Source organism: Podarcis tiliguerta (genome assembly GCF_965153285.1).
Source record: "Podarcis tiliguerta genome assembly, chromosome: 8".
Classification (NCBI taxonomy): Eukaryota; Metazoa; Chordata; class Lepidosauria; order Squamata; family Lacertidae; genus Podarcis; species Podarcis tiliguerta.
This window is the reverse complement of record NC_139541.1, coordinates 5,615,333-5,636,276: the sequence shown is the minus strand read 5'-3', so window position 1 is coordinate 5,636,276 and position 20,944 is coordinate 5,615,333. Positions and strand designations below refer to the sequence as shown.

General features: G+C 53.1%; 3 protein-coding genes across 6 annotated transcripts in view; 2 read left to right on the top strand and 1 right to left on the bottom strand.

Moving 5' to 3' along the window:
* XPO7 (exportin 7) overlaps positions 1 to 6,008 on the top strand; it is a 59,435-nt gene extending 53,427 nt beyond the window's left edge. The window contains exons 25-28 of the mRNA XM_083453777.1: positions 85 to 245; positions 2,400 to 2,498; positions 2,629 to 2,756; positions 4,592 to 6,008. Coding sequence (XP_083309903.1) covers positions 85 to 245; positions 2,400 to 2,498; positions 2,629 to 2,756; positions 4,592 to 4,685 — 482 coding nt within the window. The 3' untranslated portion in view covers positions 4,686 to 6,008. The remainder of the gene's footprint in view (positions 1 to 84; positions 246 to 2,399; positions 2,499 to 2,628; positions 2,757 to 4,591) is intronic.
* Positions 6,009 to 7,605: 1,597 nt separating this feature from the next.
* PBDC1 (polysaccharide biosynthesis domain containing 1) lies at positions 7,606 to 11,913 on the bottom strand. The gene is made up of 6 exons (XM_083454377.1): positions 11,847 to 11,913; positions 11,671 to 11,736; positions 11,508 to 11,567; positions 9,087 to 9,227; positions 8,898 to 9,009; positions 7,606 to 8,007 (listed from the first exon to the last, which is right to left on the bottom strand). The coding sequence occupies exons 1-6, from the start codon at positions 11,880 to 11,882 to the stop codon at positions 7,889 to 7,891; spliced, it is 534 nt and encodes a 177-aa protein (XP_083310503.1). The 5' UTR covers positions 11,883 to 11,913; the 3' UTR covers positions 7,606 to 7,888.
* Positions 11,914 to 17,498: 5,585 nt separating this feature from the next.
* Positions 17,499 to 20,944, top strand: part of DMTN (dematin actin binding protein) — a 73,674-nt gene continuing 70,228 nt past the window's right edge. For 3 of the 4 annotated variants that reach the window (XM_083454199.1, XM_083454198.1, XM_083454196.1), the window contains exon 1: positions 17,499 to 17,609. The gene's annotated coding sequence lies outside the window, so the exon portion shown is untranslated. Of the gene's footprint in view, positions 17,610 to 18,847; positions 18,965 to 20,944 lie in introns of those variants that run through there. The other variant, XM_083454197.1, reaches the window with a different exon arrangement.

Sequence of the window (20,944 nt, the reverse complement as noted above, 5' to 3'; positions counted from 1 at the left end):
GTCAGGGTCGCTTCATATGGGGAGAGGTGGTCCTTGAGGTCCTGGGAGTCACCCCATTCTGCCCCTTCTTTCCTGTCTTTGTAGACACCATGGTTTGCACTGGCTGCTGCTCCTGCCTGGACCACATTGTCACCTATCTCTTCAAGCAGCTCTCCCGCAGCACCAAGAAGAGGGCTGCCCCCCTGACGCAGGAGAGCGACCGGTTCCTGCACATCATGCAGCAGCACCCAGAGATGATCCAGCAGGTAAGCGGGGGGTGCAGGTAGTGGTGGCAGCCGGTGGCCTCTGTCAGGGAAGAGTTAGAAGTTTTCAGTTTATCAGATGGAGAAAGCATTCCCCAAGGGGGGAGGGAGAGCAGTGAATCTAATAGAAGGGAGCAAGAGGAACAACAGGGAGGGACTGGCTGTTCACAGGAAAGGCAAGGGTTAAGTTCTAGCTCAGATTCAGAGGAGAGGAGATACAGGCCAGCTCTAGCCAGGAGGGTAGAAAAAAGAGCGGGAAAACGAAGGGAGAGGCGCCTTCGCCATTTTGAGGGTGGCTGGTCATGGAGAAGCAGAGCTCAGAAGGTATCTGAAAGAAGGGACTCTGAGGAAGAATAGTTAAAGTAGAGAACCGTTTATAAGATTGTTTTGTTAATACGCAATAAAAAGTTTTATAAAGAACAAGAAGCATTTGTGTGGTGATCTGAAGAGGACAACGACCAGTCCTGACAGCCTCCTTGGCTGATCCTGTGACACTCGTGGAGCTGAATTGCTGAGGCCCAACATTGATTTATTTAGTGCATTTCCATTCTTTCGACGAAGAATGGGTGCTTTTGAATTCTGGTGCTGGAGGAGACTCTTGAGACTCCCATGGACTGCTGCAAGAAGATCAAACCTATCCATTCTGAAGGAAATCAGCCTTGAGTGCTCCCTAGAAAGACAAATCGTGAAGCTGAGGCTCCAAGACTTGGCTACCTCATGAGAATAGGAGGCTCCCTGGAAAAGACCCTGATGCTGGGAAAGATGGAGGGCACAAGGAGAAGGGGACGACAAAGGACGAGATGGTGGGACAGTGTTCTCGAAGCTACCAGCATGAGTTTGACCAAACTGCGGGAGGCAGTGGAAGTCAGGAGTGCCTGGCGTGCTCTGGCCCATGGGGTCATGAAGAGTCGGACACGACTAAACAACAGCAACAAATCCCATTCTTTAGGCAAAATGACTCCCAGAGGGGCTTGCATACAATCCAAACAAGACAGTCCCTACCTACAGATTTACAATCTTATTTTAAAAAACGTTCAGGAGCAGGAGGTGCCTGGTGGAGCTGGGCATCTAGCAAAGCAGATGGAACAAGCCCGGTTTCCTGTGTCTCCCACTGAGGCCATCTGGTGGAGAATGGCTGCCCCAACAGTTGAGGGGAGAGGAGACCTGACGGGGCTGGCAGCCTGTCACATCAGAGCTGATGATGCATCTCAGCTCTCCTGAGTGAGAGGCCAGTCGGGAAGCACCTGCAACAAGGTGCTAATTTGCGGCCTCCCTACTCCTTCCTTTCAGTGCAAGCTTATTGTGTGGCTATTCTTGTGTGCACCTGCCAAGGCTCAGTTAAGGCGACTGGACGGGGCAAGAGAGAGCCTGTGCCCCAGCCCAGCAAGGGTAGTGACTTAGCCGATGCCCATCATTACCTGTCATCCAGGTCACACTGAACAGACTGGATGAGTCTTCTGGTGTGCTTAGGGATGCACATTACCATCACGCAGAGTTAAGCTTCCTTGACTGACTGCCTACAAGCAGAAATGCAGCAGACCCTTCCCCCTTTAAATGGTTCCATTCAGTCATACGTTTACAGTGGTGCCCCGCAAGACAAATGCCTCGCAAGACGGAAAACCCGCTAGACGAAAGGGTTTTCCGTTTTGGAGGTGCTTCGCAAAACGAATTTGCTATGGGCTTGCTTCGCAAGACGAAAATGTCTTGCGATTCCTGGGGTTTTTTTTCCCCCTCTCCCCCTTTTTCCCAAGCCCCTAAGCCGCTTAACAGCTGTTCGCTAAGCCGCTTAACAGCTGATCTAAGCCGCTTATCAGCTGATCTAAGCCGCTAATAGCCTTTTAGCAGCTAATCCGCTAATCCCTTAAGCCTTTAATAGCCGCTAATAGCCTTTTAGCAGCTAATCCGCTAATCCCTTAAGCCTTTAATAGCCGCTAATAGCCTTTTAGCAGCTAATCCGCTAATCCCTTAAGCCTTTAATAGCCGCTAATAGTGCTAATCCGCTAATGGGCTTGCTTCGCAAGACGAAAAAAACCGCAAGACGAAGAGACTTGCGGAACGGATTCTTTTCGTCTTGCGAGGCACCACTGTATTTCAAAAAAAGTCCCTGCGATCTCTGAAGAGTGTAACAGCTTGCCTGATTTTGCTCATTCCTTCTAGATGCTATCAACAGTGTTGAATATCATCATCTTTGAGGACTGCAGGAATCAGTGGTCCATGTCTCGGCCTCTTCTTGGTTTGATACTGCTCAATGAAAAGGTAAGGCACTTATTAAAGAGTTGTTCAGCGGCTGGGACTCCTTAAAAGGAGTGCTCTGGAGATGCTGACTCCTGTCAGCACAGCCCCTTGGATAACTTAACCAGCATCCCCTCTTTTCTCCCCCTTCCAGTATTTCTCAGACCTACGGAACAGTATAGTGAACAGCCAGCCTCCAGAGAAGCAGCAAGCTATGCACCTCTGCTTTGAAAATCTCATGGAAGGCATAGAGCGTAATTTGCTCACCAAGAATCGCGATAGGTCAGTATCTCTGCTGCAGAGAGCAGACTGCATAACAGCTGGGGATGGAAATCTCCCCTGAGGCTGCCAGCAACTCAAGGCCCTCCAGGAGCCATCGCAGGCATCAGGGGAGACTCTTTGCCTCCGGAGCTTCTCTCTGTAGCGTTGCTCCACTGGAAAACATATGAGGTCATGAGCTCCTTAAGAGCTGCTTGGAATTTGCTGGGCAACACTAGTGGCTCAGACACGGGGCGGATATTAGGAATAGGGAATGTTCACAGTAACTCTTACTTGAGGGCAGAAGCGAGTACCCTGTACTTGCAAGTATTTAAAGCAGTATTCCCCTCTGCCCCACGTGCCCTTCTCATTAAGTGCTGGCATTTCCTAATTAGCAAGACCCTGAGCAGAAGAATATACAGTGGTGCCTCGCAAGACGAAATTAATCCGTTCCGCGAGTCTCTTCGTCTAGCGGTTTTTTCGTCTTGCGAAGCAACCCTATTAGCGGATTAGCGCTATTAGCGGTTTAGCGGTTATTAAAGGCTTAAGGGATTAGCTGCTAAAAGCCTATTAGCAGCTTAGCGCCTTAGAAAAAGGGGGTGGGGAGCAGAAAAAAACATCAAGAATCGCAAGACATTTTCCTCTTGCGAAGCAAGCCCATAGAGAAATTCGTCCTGCGAAGCGCATTGAAAAACGGAAAACCCTTTCATCTAGCGGGTTTTCCATCTTGCGAGGCATTCGTCTTGCGGGGCACCACTGTAATACTTTGCAAAGCCTGTTCTGCAGGCTGAAAGTGAGGGTGCTTAACTGTCCTAAATAGATTATTTTAGGGAGGTGGGAGTGGAAAGTAGGAAATGTCAACAGCTTTCGGATGTCAGAAAGGTGGGGGAACGGTTCTTGACCAAAAGTAAGGGAGCGGACTTGGCTTCGGCCATTCCACCCCAACCATTAGGAATGTCTTCCCAACTTCCCGAGAGCCAGTGTGGTGTAGTGGTTAAGAGCGGTGGACTCGTAATCTGGTGAACCGGGTTCGCATCCCCGCTCCTCCACATGCAGCTGCTGGGTGACCTTGGGCTAGTCACACTTCTGTGAAGTCTCTCAGCCCCGCTCACCTCACAGAGTGTTTGTTGTGGGGGAGGAAGGGAAAGGAGAATGTTAGCCGCTTTGAGACTCCTTAAAGGGAGTGAAAGGCGGGATATCAAATCCAAACTCTTCTTCTTCTTGAAGAGCAGTTCAGGGATAGGACAGCCTGCCTAGGGTGGCTGTGGAAACCCATTCCAAGAATATTTTGTGGGTACCAATTAGCCCAGCTTCAGGGAATGTGTGCACACAGCTGCTACCAGCCCAACTTTCCAGCTGATTATTACAGAATTATTGTTCAAAACAGAGGTTTTCAGAGAATGGGGATGTTAAAGCAAATTTAAGGGAAAGATCAGAGGGGTAGAACTTAATGGGAAGAGAGTCGGGGTCTGAAGAACCTCGCAAGAAACCAGGACACAAATGATGACCCCTGCAAGCCTTTACCAAACGCCGACTTGCCATGCCTCAAGAAAGGGCTATACACTTTATTTGCTTTTCTTAAAGTGCCTTAAATGAAGTTACCAATTCACATCCCTGCAGCAAAATCGAGAACTATCCTTATACTTCACTGAGCAGCCTTCCAAGTGATTCTGAGAGTTCAGTTGTCAGTACAGATGGTGACCACCCATCCAAGCCCAAAAAGGCCCACACGTTCGCGATCGCATGCCCATTGGACATGCCTAAAATGAGTGCTGCCTGTATTTTATAGGTTGACTAACATCTTGTGATGGTGGGTTTTGCCCGCTTTCTAACCCAGCTTTGGCTTGCCTCTTTGGCAGGTTTACACAGAACCTGTCTGCATTCCGGCGGGAGGTAAATGACTCTATGAAGAACTCCGCCTATGGGGTAAACAGCAACGACATGATGAGCTGACATCTCGCGAGGAACCTCTCTCTGGCCCGGGCCGGGGAGGTTAACTTTTCCGATGGAAAGACAAAAGGGCATTTCTGATCCCTGCTGGTCCCTGGGGCTAGGCTGCAGGAGGAAGGGGTGTTAAAAAAAAAAAGTTCACCGGGGCAGAGGGGGCTCGTTTCCTTGGGGGGCGGAGCAAGGGGGAGACCGGCGTATTTCCCTGGGTGAATGTTGGAGCGGAACCCCAGCGTCCTGCCGCAGCCTGCCTTGTATAAACATGTACATTTTTTCATAACATTTTGAACAAGGTTTATATTGACTCAAGTTTAAAAAAAAAAAAAAAAGTGTGACTGAAATTTTTACAGAGTTTAGTGCACCAATGCTGAAGTGAGGGTTGTATGTGAGTGAGGAAGCTGTGTCTCCGGGCCGCCTGCCGTGTTCCTGGGCAAGGGGGTGTGAAAGTGCAGAGTTATATTTAGTAACCAGTGTAGAGAGAGAGGCACAAGAAGTGTAAAATTCCAAATGTATATTTTTCTTATACATCCCTTTTAACTTGCACCATCCTACCCCAATCTTCCTTCTCCCCTCCCCACCCCTTCTTGTTAGGAACTCAAAGCCATGCCATGCTCCATGCTGTTCCGTGAGTGTCCATCCCTTCTGCCCCATCAAACTGACACAGCTCTGGTCCCAGCTGGCCAGCCCAAGGAAGCCTGAGCTGCTCTGTCCATGCCTCCCCTCCCCTCCCCAGAACATTGCACCAGGCTTTTTCCCTCCGTGTGTGAACCTCCTTGTTTCTCAGCTGCTGGAAAATGCATAGAGAATCTGCTTCAGGGCCTGAGATAGTTTCTCTCCTCCCCAAAAGGCAGCCTTGTAGAGCGTGGCCATGGGCTTCCTGAGGTCATCTCTGCTGCCTGTCTACAGTAGGGACTGTTGGGAGTGGGCACAGGCTTGCTACCAAGGCAGGCCCAGCATGACATCCCCTTGAGAAAAGTCCATTCCCCCCCCCCAAAAAAAATGCTGCACCAACATCAATGTTTTTCGATATTTAAATTTACTTAGAGGAAATAATGGGGGGGAAATGACCTGTTTGCCTTGTACTTCCCCATTCTTCTTGCTGCTAGTTCTGTGTCCACCCAAGCCCAGCCCTAACCTGCCCTGGTTTCTCTTCCCAGATAGCACCTCCTCGGTTTTTATTCTTTTTTGTTCTTTCTCCTCTGGCGACTGTGTGTTGGGTCCTTTTTGCGTGAGCAGATTGCTGGATGACTTGTAAGGGTGTTTGCTGCATACAGTGTAAGCATTGTGGCTGCAAATAAACTTCAGTGGTTTCTACTGAGCTGTGTGGAACCAGGCCAGAGTGTTACTCTTGTGTGACGTTAAATGACGGTAGTGTGCGGTGAGCCAACAGGCGGGCGCCTGGGAACAAGAGCGTAACTTCTTGCCAGCAGTAGGCAACCCTCTTAGCACCTGCTTGCTTCCTCATCGCTGCTGGAAAAATATAGCAGAGGGGCAAGAGGGGGGACGGGAGGAGAGGCGACGGTACCATAACCATCTCCAAAAGTAGCCAGGTTAAGAGGATCTCACGCACAGCATTTGCAAACACAGTACGGTCACATCTTGCATGCATTCAATCTGTGCAATTTCAATGATATGCAGTTGAAGGCCGCTGATTGAAATCTTGTAACTTCAGCTGCAAGCGAGGCATAGCGCTTAACAGTGCAAAAAAGCTTTTGAGCTCTCTGGATTTCTTGGGAAGGAAAGCTCTCTAATGTGTGCATCAGTTCTGGAAGCCCTGGGGTGCTTGCGCAGGGGTGGCTTCAAAGGGCTTGAGCGCGCACATTTCTACATACCGTATTTCTTGCACCATAACACTCACTTTCTTCCTCGTAAAAAGTAAGGGGAAATGTGCGTGTTATGGAGGGAATGCCTACGGGTGGCATGCCTCTGGATTTTCCTCCTCTAAAAACTACGTGCGTGTTATGGTCGGGTGCGTGTTATAGAGCGAAAAATACGGTATACACAGAACCCTTGGAACCAAACCCCCACATAAGATGCAATTGTGCGGTACAGGCTTGTTGCAGGGGACAACACTGGACTGCTTCTCCAAACTCCTTTTTTTATGCTGCATATTTCGATACTCTGATAAGTTAGAGGAGCTCCTAGGGGAATATGGTAGTAAGCCTGATTTGTAGCTCTCCCCTGAACCCATCTTTTATCTCCACAGCCAACCCTTCACATTCAGGGCTAGAGCAGATACACAGTACAAAAGCTGCTATTCAAGTTTATTTACATGCTGCTTTTAAGCCTCAACTGTCAATACCCATATTGAGGAAGCCTTTTTCTTTTCTTTTGGCTCAGGCACATGCAAGGGTGGGTGCCCTAGGTACACGACAGGCAGACTCATTCTAGACCAGGGATCGGCAAGGTTTACCTCGCCTGGGCTGGTTCACTCCCGCAGAGATCACTCCGTGGGCCAGATCGCGTCTGCGCAGGCACGATTTCCGTTGCTGTGGAAGCGAGTCCCTGCTCCCCCAGTTTAGCGCAGCGTGCAGGGACTCACTGAGTGGGCAGCTCAGTTCGGGGGCAGCTCGTGGACCGTTTAAACAACCTCTGTGGGCCGCTTGTGGCCTATGGGCCACAGGTTGCCAACCCCTGTTCTGGACAGAGACATATAACAGCATACAAACACCCTACAAGATTTTTCTGAGATCATTGGTGCCAATTAGCTTTTGGGGAAACACGACAGTATCCTACATAGTGTGGGTGAATATCCCTCTCAGGAAACAGAGCAGCTTTGAGTGTGTGACTTGTAGCTTGGTAACCATATTTAACATGGTCGTTTGTGTTGATTACCTGTGATCATCCCACAGCTTTCAAGTTTGTTGTATTCTGCGAATCAGTGAGAGAGGGTACAAAAACTAGGGACCAATTAGGACTCACCTGCTGCTGTTTTTCATTTTAGCTTTTAATGTTGAGTTCGTTTCCATAGTATTTGGACTCTTGACATTATCAGAGTCTGTTGCTTTGGCTGAGCCCACAAATGCGTCACAGTTCATCCATTATTTAGATCATTTTGGCACCTTAAACAACATTCCAGCAGCAGCTGTGGCTCTTCCACCTCTGCCTTGAAACAGGAACAGTCTGCAGCTCGGCTAGAGTTGATGCTGGTGCAAAGCCATGATCCCTGTCCATTCTGAACGTGTTGCCCTTTCTGAGAGCAGAACGTCTCACCCGGAGCTAACCTCTTCTGTGGCTGAGCTGGCTTTCTTGGCACTGTTGTAGACCACACTGTTGTAGCCTTCTCGGTTACGGGCTATTTCAATGGCGAAGAACTGGATCCTGGTTGCTGCGAAGAGAACTTTCTTTAGGATGGGCATGGCACTTGGGGATCTCACTCCAGTCTCCAACTAATACACCACACTTAGAATCATAGAATCATAGAGTTGGAAGAGACCACAAGGGCCATCGAGTCCAACCCCCTGCCAAGCAGGAAACACCATCAGAGCACTCCTGACATATGGTTGTCAAGCCTCTGCTTAAAGACCTCCAAAGAAGGAGACTCCACCACACTCCTTGGCAGAAAATTCCACTGCCGAACAGCTCTTACTGTCAGGAAGTTCTTCCTAATGTTTAGGTGGAATCTTCTTTCTTGTAATTTGGATCCATTGCTCCGTGTCCGCTTCTCTGGAGCAGCAGAAAACAACCTTTCTCCCTCCTCTATGTGACATCCTTTTATATATTTGAACATGGCTATCATATCACCCCTTAACCTCCTCTTCTCCAGGCTAAACATGCCCAGCTCCCTTAGCCGTTCCTCATAAGGCATCGCTTCCAGGCCTTTGACCATTTTGGTTGCCCTCCTCTGGACACGTTCCAGTTTGTCCGTGTCCTTCTTGAACTGTGGTGCCCAGAACTGGACACAGTACTCCAGGTGAGGTCTGACCAGAGCAGAATACAGTGGCACTATTACTTCCCTTGATCTAAATGCTATACTCCTATACTTCCCCGCAAACACATGCAAAGGACTGGGAGGGAGGGTGCATGTGCAGTGGGAGGGGCCGTGTTTTCCTTAATCAAGGATGCTCTTGGACTGACCAGCAAAGCCATTCTAGGCACCAGCCTCATGCAGGGGGCTGGACCAAAATGGCTCATGGGATCTCTTCCAACTCCACAGCTATATGGCTCTATGACCTGGCCAGAGGAAGCACAACTGAAAGCAGAAAAAAGTTGCCTTACCAAATACTGTGTTCTCTTCTGTGTAACCTTTACTGCAATCCAGACGTAGAAGTGTGCCATAATTAAAGTCCTCAACTACTCCGTCAAACTGCAAGCAGAATGGACGCCATTTCTGTGGAGGAAGAACATTTGGTTAGTTCTTGCCCCGCAAGAGTCTCAAGAGCAACCAGCCTCACGCGCAGCACAAACCTCTTTAGCAGGTTCGGATTTAAGATCCTCCGGGTCAAGCACATCAATCTTGAGATGGTTAAAGTCCTTCCTGAATTCAGTGTAGATCTGGTCGTCAGCTTTGGTAAGTTTCAGGAATTTGGGATCAACTGAAGAAATGAGCTACGCATGGGGAAAGTAGGCAAGGTTAAGTGGGAAGAACAGAAAACAAGATTGCTACCACCACTCTTTCATCCAGGCCGTTAAGTGACTGAAGCAAGCCTTCTGCACATCAGTTTTGTGATGTAGGGATCACACTCAAAGCACCTACAAAGCATGGGAGGAAAAGACTCGGTGACAAGACCTCAGACTCCAAGAGGCTTTGACAATTATGTGGGCAATCCTGCCAAATGTAATTGACACCAAAGTCATCAAATGCTGAAGCTGTGGGGCTAGGAAAGAGTTGTCCTGTATTGCTCCCAACGCCCTCTAAGGTTGGGGTGGCCGGGAGCTTTATGCCCAAGGTGTCCAGAGCACGGAGGCTAAACCAGAAAAGATATATATTCCCTTTCCTGCGGAAACGGGAGCTCTTGGCCACAATGTGGTGGATGCCCCACCTACATGCTCCACATCTTTCTATGACCAGAGAAAGCTTATATAACTTCCTCAGCCATGGGACTCTGAGATCCTTTGCTGAGCATCAATTAAGCCCTCAGGGAAGAGAGGAGATATTTTGCAATTGGATTCTATCTAACCCAGTGGGAGGGAAACTGGTGATCAGAATTAGTGGCTGGGCTCCCAAGGCCAGCCAAAAACTAGCCCTCAATTTATACAATGAACCAGTCACTGCTGTGAGGATATTACCCAATGCTAACTGAAAAGCCAGCAGAAACACCTGCTCCTGAACTACCTGGAGAGCACCACTGTCATACAAACATCAATTACCTGGATGTGGGGATGCCCTCAAGTGAATTAAGTCAGCGAAGCAAAGTGTGCTTTGCTGCAGGACTGGGACCTGGGAGACCAGGGTTCAAATCTCTGTTAGCCATGAAGCTCACTGGGAAAGCTTCGGGGTGGGCCATCACTGCCTTGCAACCTAACCTACGTGGGGCTTAAAACAAAGAGGGGGGAAAGAACCATATGCACCACCTTGAGTTTCTTGGAGAAAGAAAGGGTGGTTATAAATGCAATAAATGTGCTTGATCACACACAGGCACTGTGTAGGCAGAAGCACAGCTCCCCACCCCCAGCCCCCAAATGCCTAAAACCTGCTCTAGGCAAGCAAATAGAATATTTTCCCCACTCTTCTCCTCTTTCCATTCCTCCACCTGGGAGCCTCCATGTCATCCTCCAGGGCTTGGAGGAGGCACCTCTTTGCCTTGTCTTTTGACACTGGAGGCTTATGTTTCTTTGAACTCACCTTGTTTTTATACTTGGAAGTTGCTTTTATACAGTGGTACCTGAAGTTAAGGACGCGGGTGGCGCTGTGGGTAAAAGCCTCAGCGCCTAGGGCTTGCCGATCAAAAGGTCGGCGGTTCGAATCCCCGCGGCGGGGTGCGCTCCCGCTGTTCGGTCCCAGCGCCTGCCAACCTAGCAGTTCGAAAGCACCCCTGGGTGCAAGTAGATAAATAGGGACCGCTTACTAGCGGGAAGGTAAACGGTGTTTCCGTGTGCGGCTCTGGCTCGCCAGAGAAGCAATGTCACGCTGGCCACGTGACCCGGAAGTGTCTCCGGACAGCGCTGGCCCCCGGCCTCTTGAGTGAGATGGGCGCACAACCCTAGAGTCTGTCAAGACTGGCCTGTATGGGCAGGGGTACCTTTACCTTTACCTGAGGTTAAGTACTTAATTCGTTCCGGAGGTCCGTTCTTAACCTGAAACTGTTCTTAACTTGAGGTACCACTTTAGCTAATGGGGCCTCCGGCTGCCGCTGTGCGATTTCTGTTCTCATCCTGAAGCAAAGTTCTTCACCCGAGGTAATATTTCTGGGTTAGCGGAGTCTGTAACCTGAAGCGTCTGTAACCCGAGGTACCACTGTATTGTGTTTGAACCCACCCTGGGACCTTAGGGCAAAGGGTGATTAACAAATACAGTGGTACCTCGGGTTACATACGCTTCAGGTTACAGACTCCGCTAACCCAGAAATAGTGCTTCAGGTTAAGAACTTTGCTTCAGGATGAGAACAGAAATCGTGCTCCGGCGGCGCAGCAGCAGCAGGAGGCCCCATTAGCTAAAGTGGTGCTTCAGGTTAAGAACGGACCCCCGGAATGAATGAATTAAGTACGTAACCAGAGATACCACTGTAAGACGAATTAATACTGAGCGGGGGCAACCGGATTTAGGGGCAATGCAGTGTCGGGCTCGTTGTCACCTCCAAAGGCAGGGCCGGCTCCCCCCTCCTGTGGCCTAGCAAGCCAGAGGGGCCCCCAAGACAGGGAGCCTCCCCCCCCGCCCATAGGACTCACGTTGAAGTAGACCTCGGCGTGCTGGTGGGCCTTCATGGCCCAGATCATCTCCACGGTGGGCTGCAAAGAGAAAAAGAGAGAGGAGGAGGAGGTCCCAGGCTGCTCCCCGTGTCCCCGCGAGGGTCCGGCCCGCCCCCCGCTCCCCACCCGGCCCCTGGCTCACGTCGTTCCCGTAGGCCTCGGCCGGCAGCGAGAGGGCGGCGGCTGCGGCGGCGGCTTCATGGGCGCCCTGCAAGGTGGGAGAGAGAGAGAGAGAGAAGCGGTGAGGAAGCGGCGGGGGGGGGTCGACGTCGCCGCCATGGCAACCCGGCCGCCCCTTCCCCTCTTCCGCACGCTCACCAGCGCGGCCAGGCCGCCTCCTGCGGGCGCCGCCATCTTGGTCGCGGGGCGGGGCTAGGCGCAGGCGGAAGAGGCGTGCCCCTGGCCGCGGGGCGGGGCTTGGCCCCTGGCGGCTGAGCGGGGCGGGGAACTGAGCGCGTCCAGGGCGAGCGGGGTTTGCGCGATCCTGAGGAATCCGTCGCCTGCCCGGCCTCGCCTTTTGTTTCAAGGGCGCCCCCCCCCCCCAACTTTCAGGCGCATCTCTGGATTCGTGGCCGAAGATGGGCGCACCCCTCCGTCTTTCGTTTCCTTTTATTATTGTTATTAACATATAAAACACATACATATACATTTACACAATGCACGTACACAACACACTAATTTTCTTTTCTTTTTTTAAATGATATTTATTAAGAGTTTAATAGTTACAAAAAGGAAAAAGGAAAAAAGATAAAGCAACAGTGAAAATTTAACAAACAGTACAACAAAAATAGGTAGAAAAAAACAATACCAGAAAACACCAAGAAAAAAAATTAAAGCATTTAAAAAAGAAAAGAAAAAAACCACATCCAAGTTTCAATTCATTATCTTTCATATGCTTGTTTCCTCGACTTCCTCGCACCTCCCTTTTTGGTATTCTAATTCAAAAGCTAATTCAACAAATCCTTTCCCTCTTTCTCAATTTTTGTTCTATAATTTATCCTAACACAATTTAACTTTAAATTTTCCACGTTAGCACATTAACAATTAATATTCATATAATTCTTAATAACACTTCTGCTAAAACCATGTAACTTCATTCCAATATTCTTCTAACATTCATTAATTTTGCAATATTTCTGTAAATATACTTTGAATTTTTTCCAATCTTCTTCCATCAACTCTTCTCCCTGGTCTCGGATTCTGCCAGTCATTTCCGCCATTTCCATATAGTCCATCAGCTTCATCTGCCATTCTTCCAGAGTGGGTAGCTCTTGTGTCTTCCAATACTTTGCGCACAACACACTAATTTTCATAACAAAACATCCTACATTATATAATACCTACCTATACTGTACATAACTGAATGTTGGAACAAGGTGTTTGCTAAGATCTCTTTGATACCCAAACAAATTATTGTTCCATCTTTGCACCTGGCTCTTTTGAACCTGTCTATGGAAACCGGGGGGGGGGAAAAGGGACGCCAAAAAAAAAAGGGACGCGGGTGGCGCTGTGGGTAGAACCTCAGTGCCTAGGACTGGAATGGTCGGCGGTTCAAATCCCCGTGGTGGGGTGAGCTCCCGTCTTTCGGTCCCAGCTCCTGCCCACCTAGCAGTTCGAAAACACCCCTAAGTGCAAGTAGATAAATAGGTACCACTTTCTAGCGGGAAGGTAAACGGCGTTTCCGTGTGCTGCGCTGGTGCTGGCTCGCCAGTGCAGCTTCGTCACGCTGGCCACGTGACCTGGAAGTGTCTTCGGACAGCGCTGGCCCCCGGCCTATAGAGTGAGATGGGCGCACAACCCTAGAGTCGGACACGACTGGCCCGTACGGGAAGGGGTACCTTTACCTTTATGGAAACTGAGGGACGCGGGTGGCGCTGTGGGTTAAACCACAGAGCCTAGGACTTGCCGATCAGAAGGTCGGCGGTTCGAATCCCCGCAACGGGGTGAGCTCTCGTTGCTCAGTCCCTGCTCCTGCCAACTTAGCAGTTCAAAAGCACGTCAAAGTGCAAGTAGATAAATAGGTACCGCTCCGGCGGGAAGGTAAACGGTGTTTCCATGCGCTGCTCTAGTTTGCCAGAAGCGGCTTAGTCATGCTGGCCACATGACCTGGAAGCTGTCTGCGGACAAACGCGGGCTCCCTCGGCCTGCAAAGCGAGATGAGCGCCGCAACCCCAGAGTCATCCGTGACTGGACTTAATGGTCAAGGGTCCCTTTACCTTTACCTACGTACACTATACATATCAACATACCTACACACCTACCCCATACGGACACCCACCAAGTGACTTGACTTCCAGCCGTTCTTCTCACGCTACTTTATTTTTCCAACTAGCTTAAACGCATTTCATTATTTCTTTAATCTCTTCTTTTATCTTAACTTTACTCTCCTTTCAATCTAATCATTTTCTGGATTCACTCAGTATCTGTCAGAAATTCTACTTTTTCCACATAAATTTTGATGTATTCCTTAAAGATAAAGGTAAAGGTACCCCTGCCCGTACGGGCCAGTCTTGACAGACTCAAGGGTTGTGCGCCCATCTCACTTAAGAGGCCGGGGGCCAGCGCTGTCCGGAGACACTTCCGGGTCACGTGGCCAGCATGACATCGCTGCTCTGGCGAGCCAGAGCCGCACACGGAAACGCCGTTTACCTTCCTGCTAGTAAGCGGTCCCTATTTATCTACTTGCACCCGAGAGTGCTTTCGAACTGCTAGGTTGGCAGGCGCTGGGACTGAGCAGCGGGAGCGCACCCCGCCGCGGGGATTCGAACCGCCGACCTTTTGATCGGCAAGCCCTAGGCGCTGAGGCTTTTACCCACAGCGCCACCCGCGTCCCCATTCCTTAAAGATAGCCCACTCCTTATTCACTTATTCCTTTTCCTTAAAGATAGCCCACTCCTTATTCACTTTTTGTACCATATCTCCTCTTATCCGTCTCTCGATCTCAATGGCTGCTTTTGTCCAGTTTTATTCAACATCTGCGCTCTGTTCTCTGGGTTCCTGCATTTCACGGGGTGGACTAGATGGCCCTTGGGATTCCTCCTAGCTTGCAGTTCTATGATTCTTCGCTCTGTGCAACAGGCAGCACAACTCCCGGGCAGCCAGATCTTTCTCTTGCAAGCAGTGTGCTCCTTATATTGTATTTTTCCTGTATTACAACCGGTATTCTAAAGTATTCAAACGATAAGAAATAAAATTAAAAGCAAAAATTAAAAAGCACACCACATCTTGCACAGTGGTGCTAAGACCCTGAGCAGTTTTCAAGCGGTCCGTGGGGGTAGTTTGGGAACCACTGATTTGTGGCAAGTGCAGAGTGTGAGTTTTGTGGCTACAGAGCTCTTCTGCTTGGACAGAATTGGGTGGCCTCCAGACCCTGCGAGTCACTTGAGAGAGACCCGCCCTTGTTGTCTGGGCCTGAAGGGAATTGTGCCCCAGTAACAGTGGGAGGGACAAACCTAGACAGCATCTTAAAAAGCAGAGACATCACCTTGCCAACAAAGGTCTGTATAGTTAAAGCTATGGTTTTCCCAGTAGTGATGTATGGAAGTGAGATCTGGACCATCAAGAAGGCTGATCGCCAAAGAATTGATGCTTTTGAATTCTGGTGCTGGAGGAGACTCTTGAGAGTCCCATGGACTGCAAGAAGATCAAACCTCTCCATTCTGAAGGAAATCAGCCCTGAGGGCTCACTGGAAGGACAGATCCTGAAGCTGAGGCTCCAAGACTTTGGCCACCTCATGAGAAGAGAAGACTCCCTGGAAAAGACCCTGATGTTGGGAAAGATGGAGGACACAAGGAGAAGGGGACAACAGAGGACGAGGTGGTTGGACAGTGTTCTTGAAGCTACCAGCATGAGTTTGACCAAACTGCGGGAGGCAGTGGAAGACAGGAGTGCCTGGTGTGCTCTGGTCCATGGGGTCACGAAGAGTAGGGCACGACTAAATGACTAAACAACAACAACAACACATGGGGGCCGAGGTACAGAGATGCTGCTGCGGCAGCCCCTCCAACCCCAGAGCAAAGGGCCACAAGCCTTCTGCTATCCAGGCAAGAGCTTCAAGTTGTGAGCCACCTGCCTTTTCTTGTTACACCTGTAGGTATAGTTGAAAACAGGGGGCAGTTGGATGCCTCCAGGAAGCTCACCAGCAGGGGAGAAGTCTTCTGCAGCTTCTGTTCTCTAGCAGGTGATATTCAGTGGTACACTGCCTCTGATGCTGGAGGTTCCATATAGACATCCTGACTGGTTGCCTTTGGTAGCCTCCTCCTCCTCCTCGCATTCATCCAATCCCCTTTGATAGCCATCTAAGCCGCTAGCCACCATCCCGTCTTGTGTCAGTGAGTTCCAAAAGTTCAGCTACATTGGCAAAGAAAAAGCACTTTACATGTGTTGTTAATAATAATAATAATTATAATAATAAATTTTATTTATACCCCACACTCCCCAGCCAAGGCCGGGCTCAGGGCGGCTAACAACCAATAATAAAAACAAGTTGAATGAATACAACTTAAAAGCAAGATTAAAATACAGTACAACATTAACTTATTAAAATTCCTTCTAACACTGTGACACCAGATGGCTCCGTGAAGTTTCGTTTTTGCTAACCTGATTTCTCATACAAAGTTTAAAACACCTTTAACTAAAACATTTCTTTGATGTGTCTAGATCCTGAGTACCTGCAGTTTCTATCTAACATGACAGCGGAAGGGGGAAACTTGCTACCTCTGTACTGCACATGCCTGTATCTTCTGTCATGAGTTCCTTGGAGAAAACGGTGGCAGTATGCAAATATTGTAGTAGTATTTGTGATGATGAAGATGCACCTGAAATAAAAGTCATCGGCTGCCCTACCATCTGTAGGCCCCAGAGGGCACCAGAGCACTGCAGTTCTGCCCGCTGCCTGCTGATGACGGCTGCTGCTGCTGCGTTGTGCCCGTTTACGCAGCAGGCTCTTTGCAAGGAGGGGATGCGTGGAGGGGGGGGGGCATCTTGGCCAGGGATGAAAGCGGCCCACCGCTTCTGCCAGAACCTCCCGTCGCCTTATAACGGTACGCTAATGAGCCCCATGAGGCAACGTGGGGGTCAAACCACCCCAAAACATCGAGGCGCTTGAGGCTGAAACTCCGAGCTGCACGGAGACAATCAGGCTAATTCAAAGGACGCGAAATTCCCCGGAGAGGCGCCGGCCAGCCTCCTTCGGATGGGCAGGCGCTGGCGGCCCCCCTGCGCTGCCCCCCGACTCTTCCAGGGGAGGGCTTGCGCCCAGTGGGGGGTGCGATCAGCCTGCCCCCCCCCCCCGGGCCAGGCCCGTCCATCTTGCCACGCAGGGCGGCTCCAGCAGCAGCAGGCAACGTCCTCGGGGCGGGTGGCTGCGGGTGCGCCGGAGCTGCCCCGGTGGCGCGCCCTGCCGGGGATGCCAAGAAGCCACCGAGCAAAAGGAGGGAGACGCTTCCTCCAGCGCCCCCTTTCCCTCGTCCTCGCTGGGGGGCAGGACAGTCGAGCTCCATGGCGAGTTAATCCTCCCGCTCACGGAACGTGCGCCCTCCCCGGTCTAAAGACCATCCGAAGGGGGCATGGAGAAGGACGAGACGGGGCTGGGCTTGGCGGGGCCGGGGGTGCAGGTGTGCCTCCAGGAAGACCCTCCTCTCCCCTCTGCGTTATGGCAGATCGCCAGCTCCGCTCCTGCCCGGGGTCCGGGCGCCCCGAGCTGCCATCACCCAGCTCCAAGGTGCCGGGCGCGCACGCCGGCGCCGGGCTCCAGGGATGGTCTCGCTGGGGAGGCGCCTTTGGTGGAGGCTCGGCGCTGTCCGGCCGGCCCCGCGGCCCCCCAGGACGTCTGCCCGGCGAGAGGAGGAGGAGGGGGCTGCCGCTCGCCTCTTCCCCCGCCTTGCGCAGCGGCAGCAGCAGCGGCTGCTCCTCCTCCCCACGCGGGTTGCTGCGGGAGGCGGCCGGGCGGTCGCGCTGGCAACGCGCAGCGCCAGGCGAGAGATGCGGGAGGCAGCAGCAGCAGCAGCAACGAGGATGGCGCCGCCGCCGGGAAGGACCAGCGCCCCGCCCGCCGCCGGGCCCGCGTCGCGCCTCTGAAGGTAGGCGAACCGCTCCAAGGGCGGGCAGAGGCCGGCGGGCCAGGCGCGGCGCAGGTGGGGCGGCCGGCTGGGCCCGAGCTCTGCCCGGCTCCAGAGGACGCCTATTGCTGCCTGGCAGGGCGAGGCTGCGCCACCGCCCCGGCCAAGGGCATCCAAGCGCCTGGCACCGGGGCGAGGCGCTAGGGCGCGCGAGGAGGCATCGCCCTGGCCTTTGGCTCCCGGTACCCGGAGCTCCCGCCAGGAGCAGCTCCACGTCCAGGGGAAGCCGAGGCTGCCCGCCGGCCCTGCTGCTTTGCGGGGGGGGGGGTTGCATGGGACCCCCCAGGACTGGCGTCGCGTGGAATCGGTCTATGGAAATGGACTCAATCCGAGCTGGGTCGCCGGCTGCTTCCTCGTAGGGGCGCTCCGAGAAGCCCTTTCCGGGAGGGTCTGTCCAGCCTGGACTGAAGTCCCCTCCCCCGCCTTGGGCCTTTTAAATGGGGCTCTCCGGTGGTCCGTCCCGTCCCCCAGCTGCCCACCCTCCACCTGGCGCGGTGGTCCTTGTAGGATGGAGAAGCCTCTCGGGGATGAAGTAGAGACCCTGCCGAGGCAACAGCCCGGGACTGAGCCTGAGCGCGGAAGCGATTGCTGCGTCGGATCTCTCGGCCTTCCCTGCGGGGAGGGTTCCGGCGCAGGGTCTGTAGGGGGCGCCACTGAGCCATTTGGGGAAGGGGCAGAGCGCGAGCAGGGTGTAGCTGCGAAAGCAGTTGAATGGAGTAGGGGGAGCTTTCTTCAAACTACCTGGGCGAGGGAGCGCAGGAGTGCGCGGGCAGGGCTGGCCTCGAAGGCGGGGGCTCCAAGCCCCTCTTGTGGGGGGGATTGAAGCACCTTTGGGCGCCGGGTGGGGAAGGTGTCACCATGACTGCCAGCTCATGGGGATGCGGTGGGGGCAGATAAGTCATGGCCTGGAGGGCGTCAACCTCCGAAACAGGTGCAGCGCTGCACCTGTTGGGCGCCCGTCAAAGACAGGGGCAGTATGTGCGGGGCTGAGGCGGGGGTCCAAACCCAGCGCGGGCTGGCAGCTCTAGAGCCTCCCCAGCTAGGCGAGGCAAGTGCAGGGCCAGATCCTCCGGCCCAGAGAGGCGGCCCGGCCCCTGGCGGCCCCCGTCTCTCCCCGCAGGCCTCCTCCTCCAGCCGGGCGCGGCCCGCTGGTGCTTCGTCACGACGCTCCGCTCGCTGGCTGGCTGCTTCCCCGGCGGCGGGCGGAGGCTCCCAGGCACACAACGCGCGCGCCCTCGGAGCGGCAGCCTTCGGCGTCGGGTGCTCGGCGCTGCCCGCGCAGTCCTTGCAAGCAGCAGCCTCGCTCGCCCGGGCTGGTAAGTGGCGACTTTCTACGGAGGCAGTTGGGGGTACACCTGTTGGGTTTTTGTCTGTCGTAGACCTCTCGAAGGCAGGGCGGGGGGGGGCAAATAAGCCAGTCCGGCCTGAGCCCCCTTTCCTCCCCAAGCTAGCTAGGAACCGCTCCTTCCTTTCGTTGCATCTACTGCGTAATTAGACTAATTTTGGCGGCCGTCGAGCGGGAGGCGGCTTGGGAAGCGTCGCCCAGGCTAGGCCGAGCTGAGCTGCTCCTTTCCGGGGGGTGCTGCATAAGGCACCCCCGGCGGACTCTGCCTTGTTGTTCCTCACAGCCAGGGAAGGGCGAGGCCAAGAGCGCCAGTCTCGGCTTCTAACCAACCAGATTAAGCAGGGTTGCCAACTTTTTTCCGGCGCGGCTCCTGTGCCACACGTCGAGCTGGAACTGCGCGCACGAACACAGATGCCGGGATGGCGGTCGGGACTCCGGGGGATAGGAAGCGCTGCTTGACGGCGCGAATCGGACACCGTCGGGCTGTTGTTAAAGGCACGGGAGTCCGGCCAAAAAAAGTTGGCAGCTGAGTATCCGAGGCAGGGTCGTCCGCTGGGGTTCGCCAGGGTACAAATTTGGCTCCGACGACCTTTTCCAAGTTCCAGCCCGAGTCTCCTCGAGAGGACTGGCCTCGCTCCCGTCCAGGCCCCTCCGCGAGGTGTTTTGGGGTTGGGCCTAGTCCCTGCTCCCTGGTAAAAGCTAAGAAGGGATCGGGAGCAGCCGAGCTAACGGGTGGCAGGCTGGCAGGCCAGCCTCTCCCGGACTGGACGTCCCCGGGGGTCCCCCCGAGAGTTGCCTAGAGCTCCGACGGGCGTGGCAGCCTCCGGCGTCTAAAGTTTGAAAAGGAGCTTTTATTGGCGCGGGAGCCGCCGAGCGCGTAATTCGCCTTGCAAAGCCTCCCTCGACGGCTGCGGCGCCTTCGGCCGCCCCTGCCAGCGTTGCCCTCCGCGGTTTGCAAGAGGCGATCCCCGGGCGGCGATTCCGGAGCGGGACCACACACGCCGCTGCACCCGCCTCCCCTCCCCGGCGCGCAAACGGCGTGACTGGGACGCGGGGTCGTTAATGCCCGAGTTGCCTCCGATGGAAATTAAAGTCTTCCACGTATCTGTCCCACTCGTCGTTCTTCCTTTACTTTCAGGGGAGAAGCGGTGTAAAAGGCCCCCCGTTTTGTCCGCAACATGAGATCCCTACCTGCAACTCTGACACAGCTTTGGCTGCCAGTCAGTGTGGGCTGTATGTGGCTAGGTGGGCCATTGATCTGACTGCCCAAGGCAACTTCCGGTGCGCCCCTGTGGCTCTAAGCCCCCGCCCGCCAAGCTCAGGAGCTCCTTTGTTAGAACCACAAACAGTGCAAGGAAGAAAAAGAGGGGCGCCAGGGGGGCGGGAAGTGAGCCCAGAATGTTTTGAGGCTGGGAGGGTGGGGCAGAGGAAGCAAACTCACTTAGCCCACCTGGGCCAGCTTGAGACTTTCCTGCTGAATCGGGGCCCCAGATCAGTGGCATAGCGTGGGTTGTCAGCACCCGGGGCAAGGCAAGTAATTTGCACCCCCTAACCCGTGGATTTGCACCCCCTAACCCTAACCCCCAGATGTTGCGCCCGGTGCCGCCAGGCCCCCCTGCACCCCCCATGCTACGCCACTGCCCCAGATCCTGGAAATGGGCTGTAGAGCAGCAGCAGAGACCTCTAGGTCCTTTTTCCTGCTCCAGACTGAATATCCCACCTGCTCTTTGGTGCGGGAAATTGTCAAGGGGGACAAAGCTGAGGGGGTTGGACTAGATGACCCTTTGGGTCCCTTCCAAGTCCACAGTTCTGTGAATCTATGATTCTGTGCCGTTGGCTGTGATTAAAAGAGAGAAAGAGTGGCATGCAAGGCCCCACTCACAGTCCGCTAAGGGGCATCCTGACCACGCTCCTGATTCCCACACTAGGGAAATTTTATGAGGGGGATGGG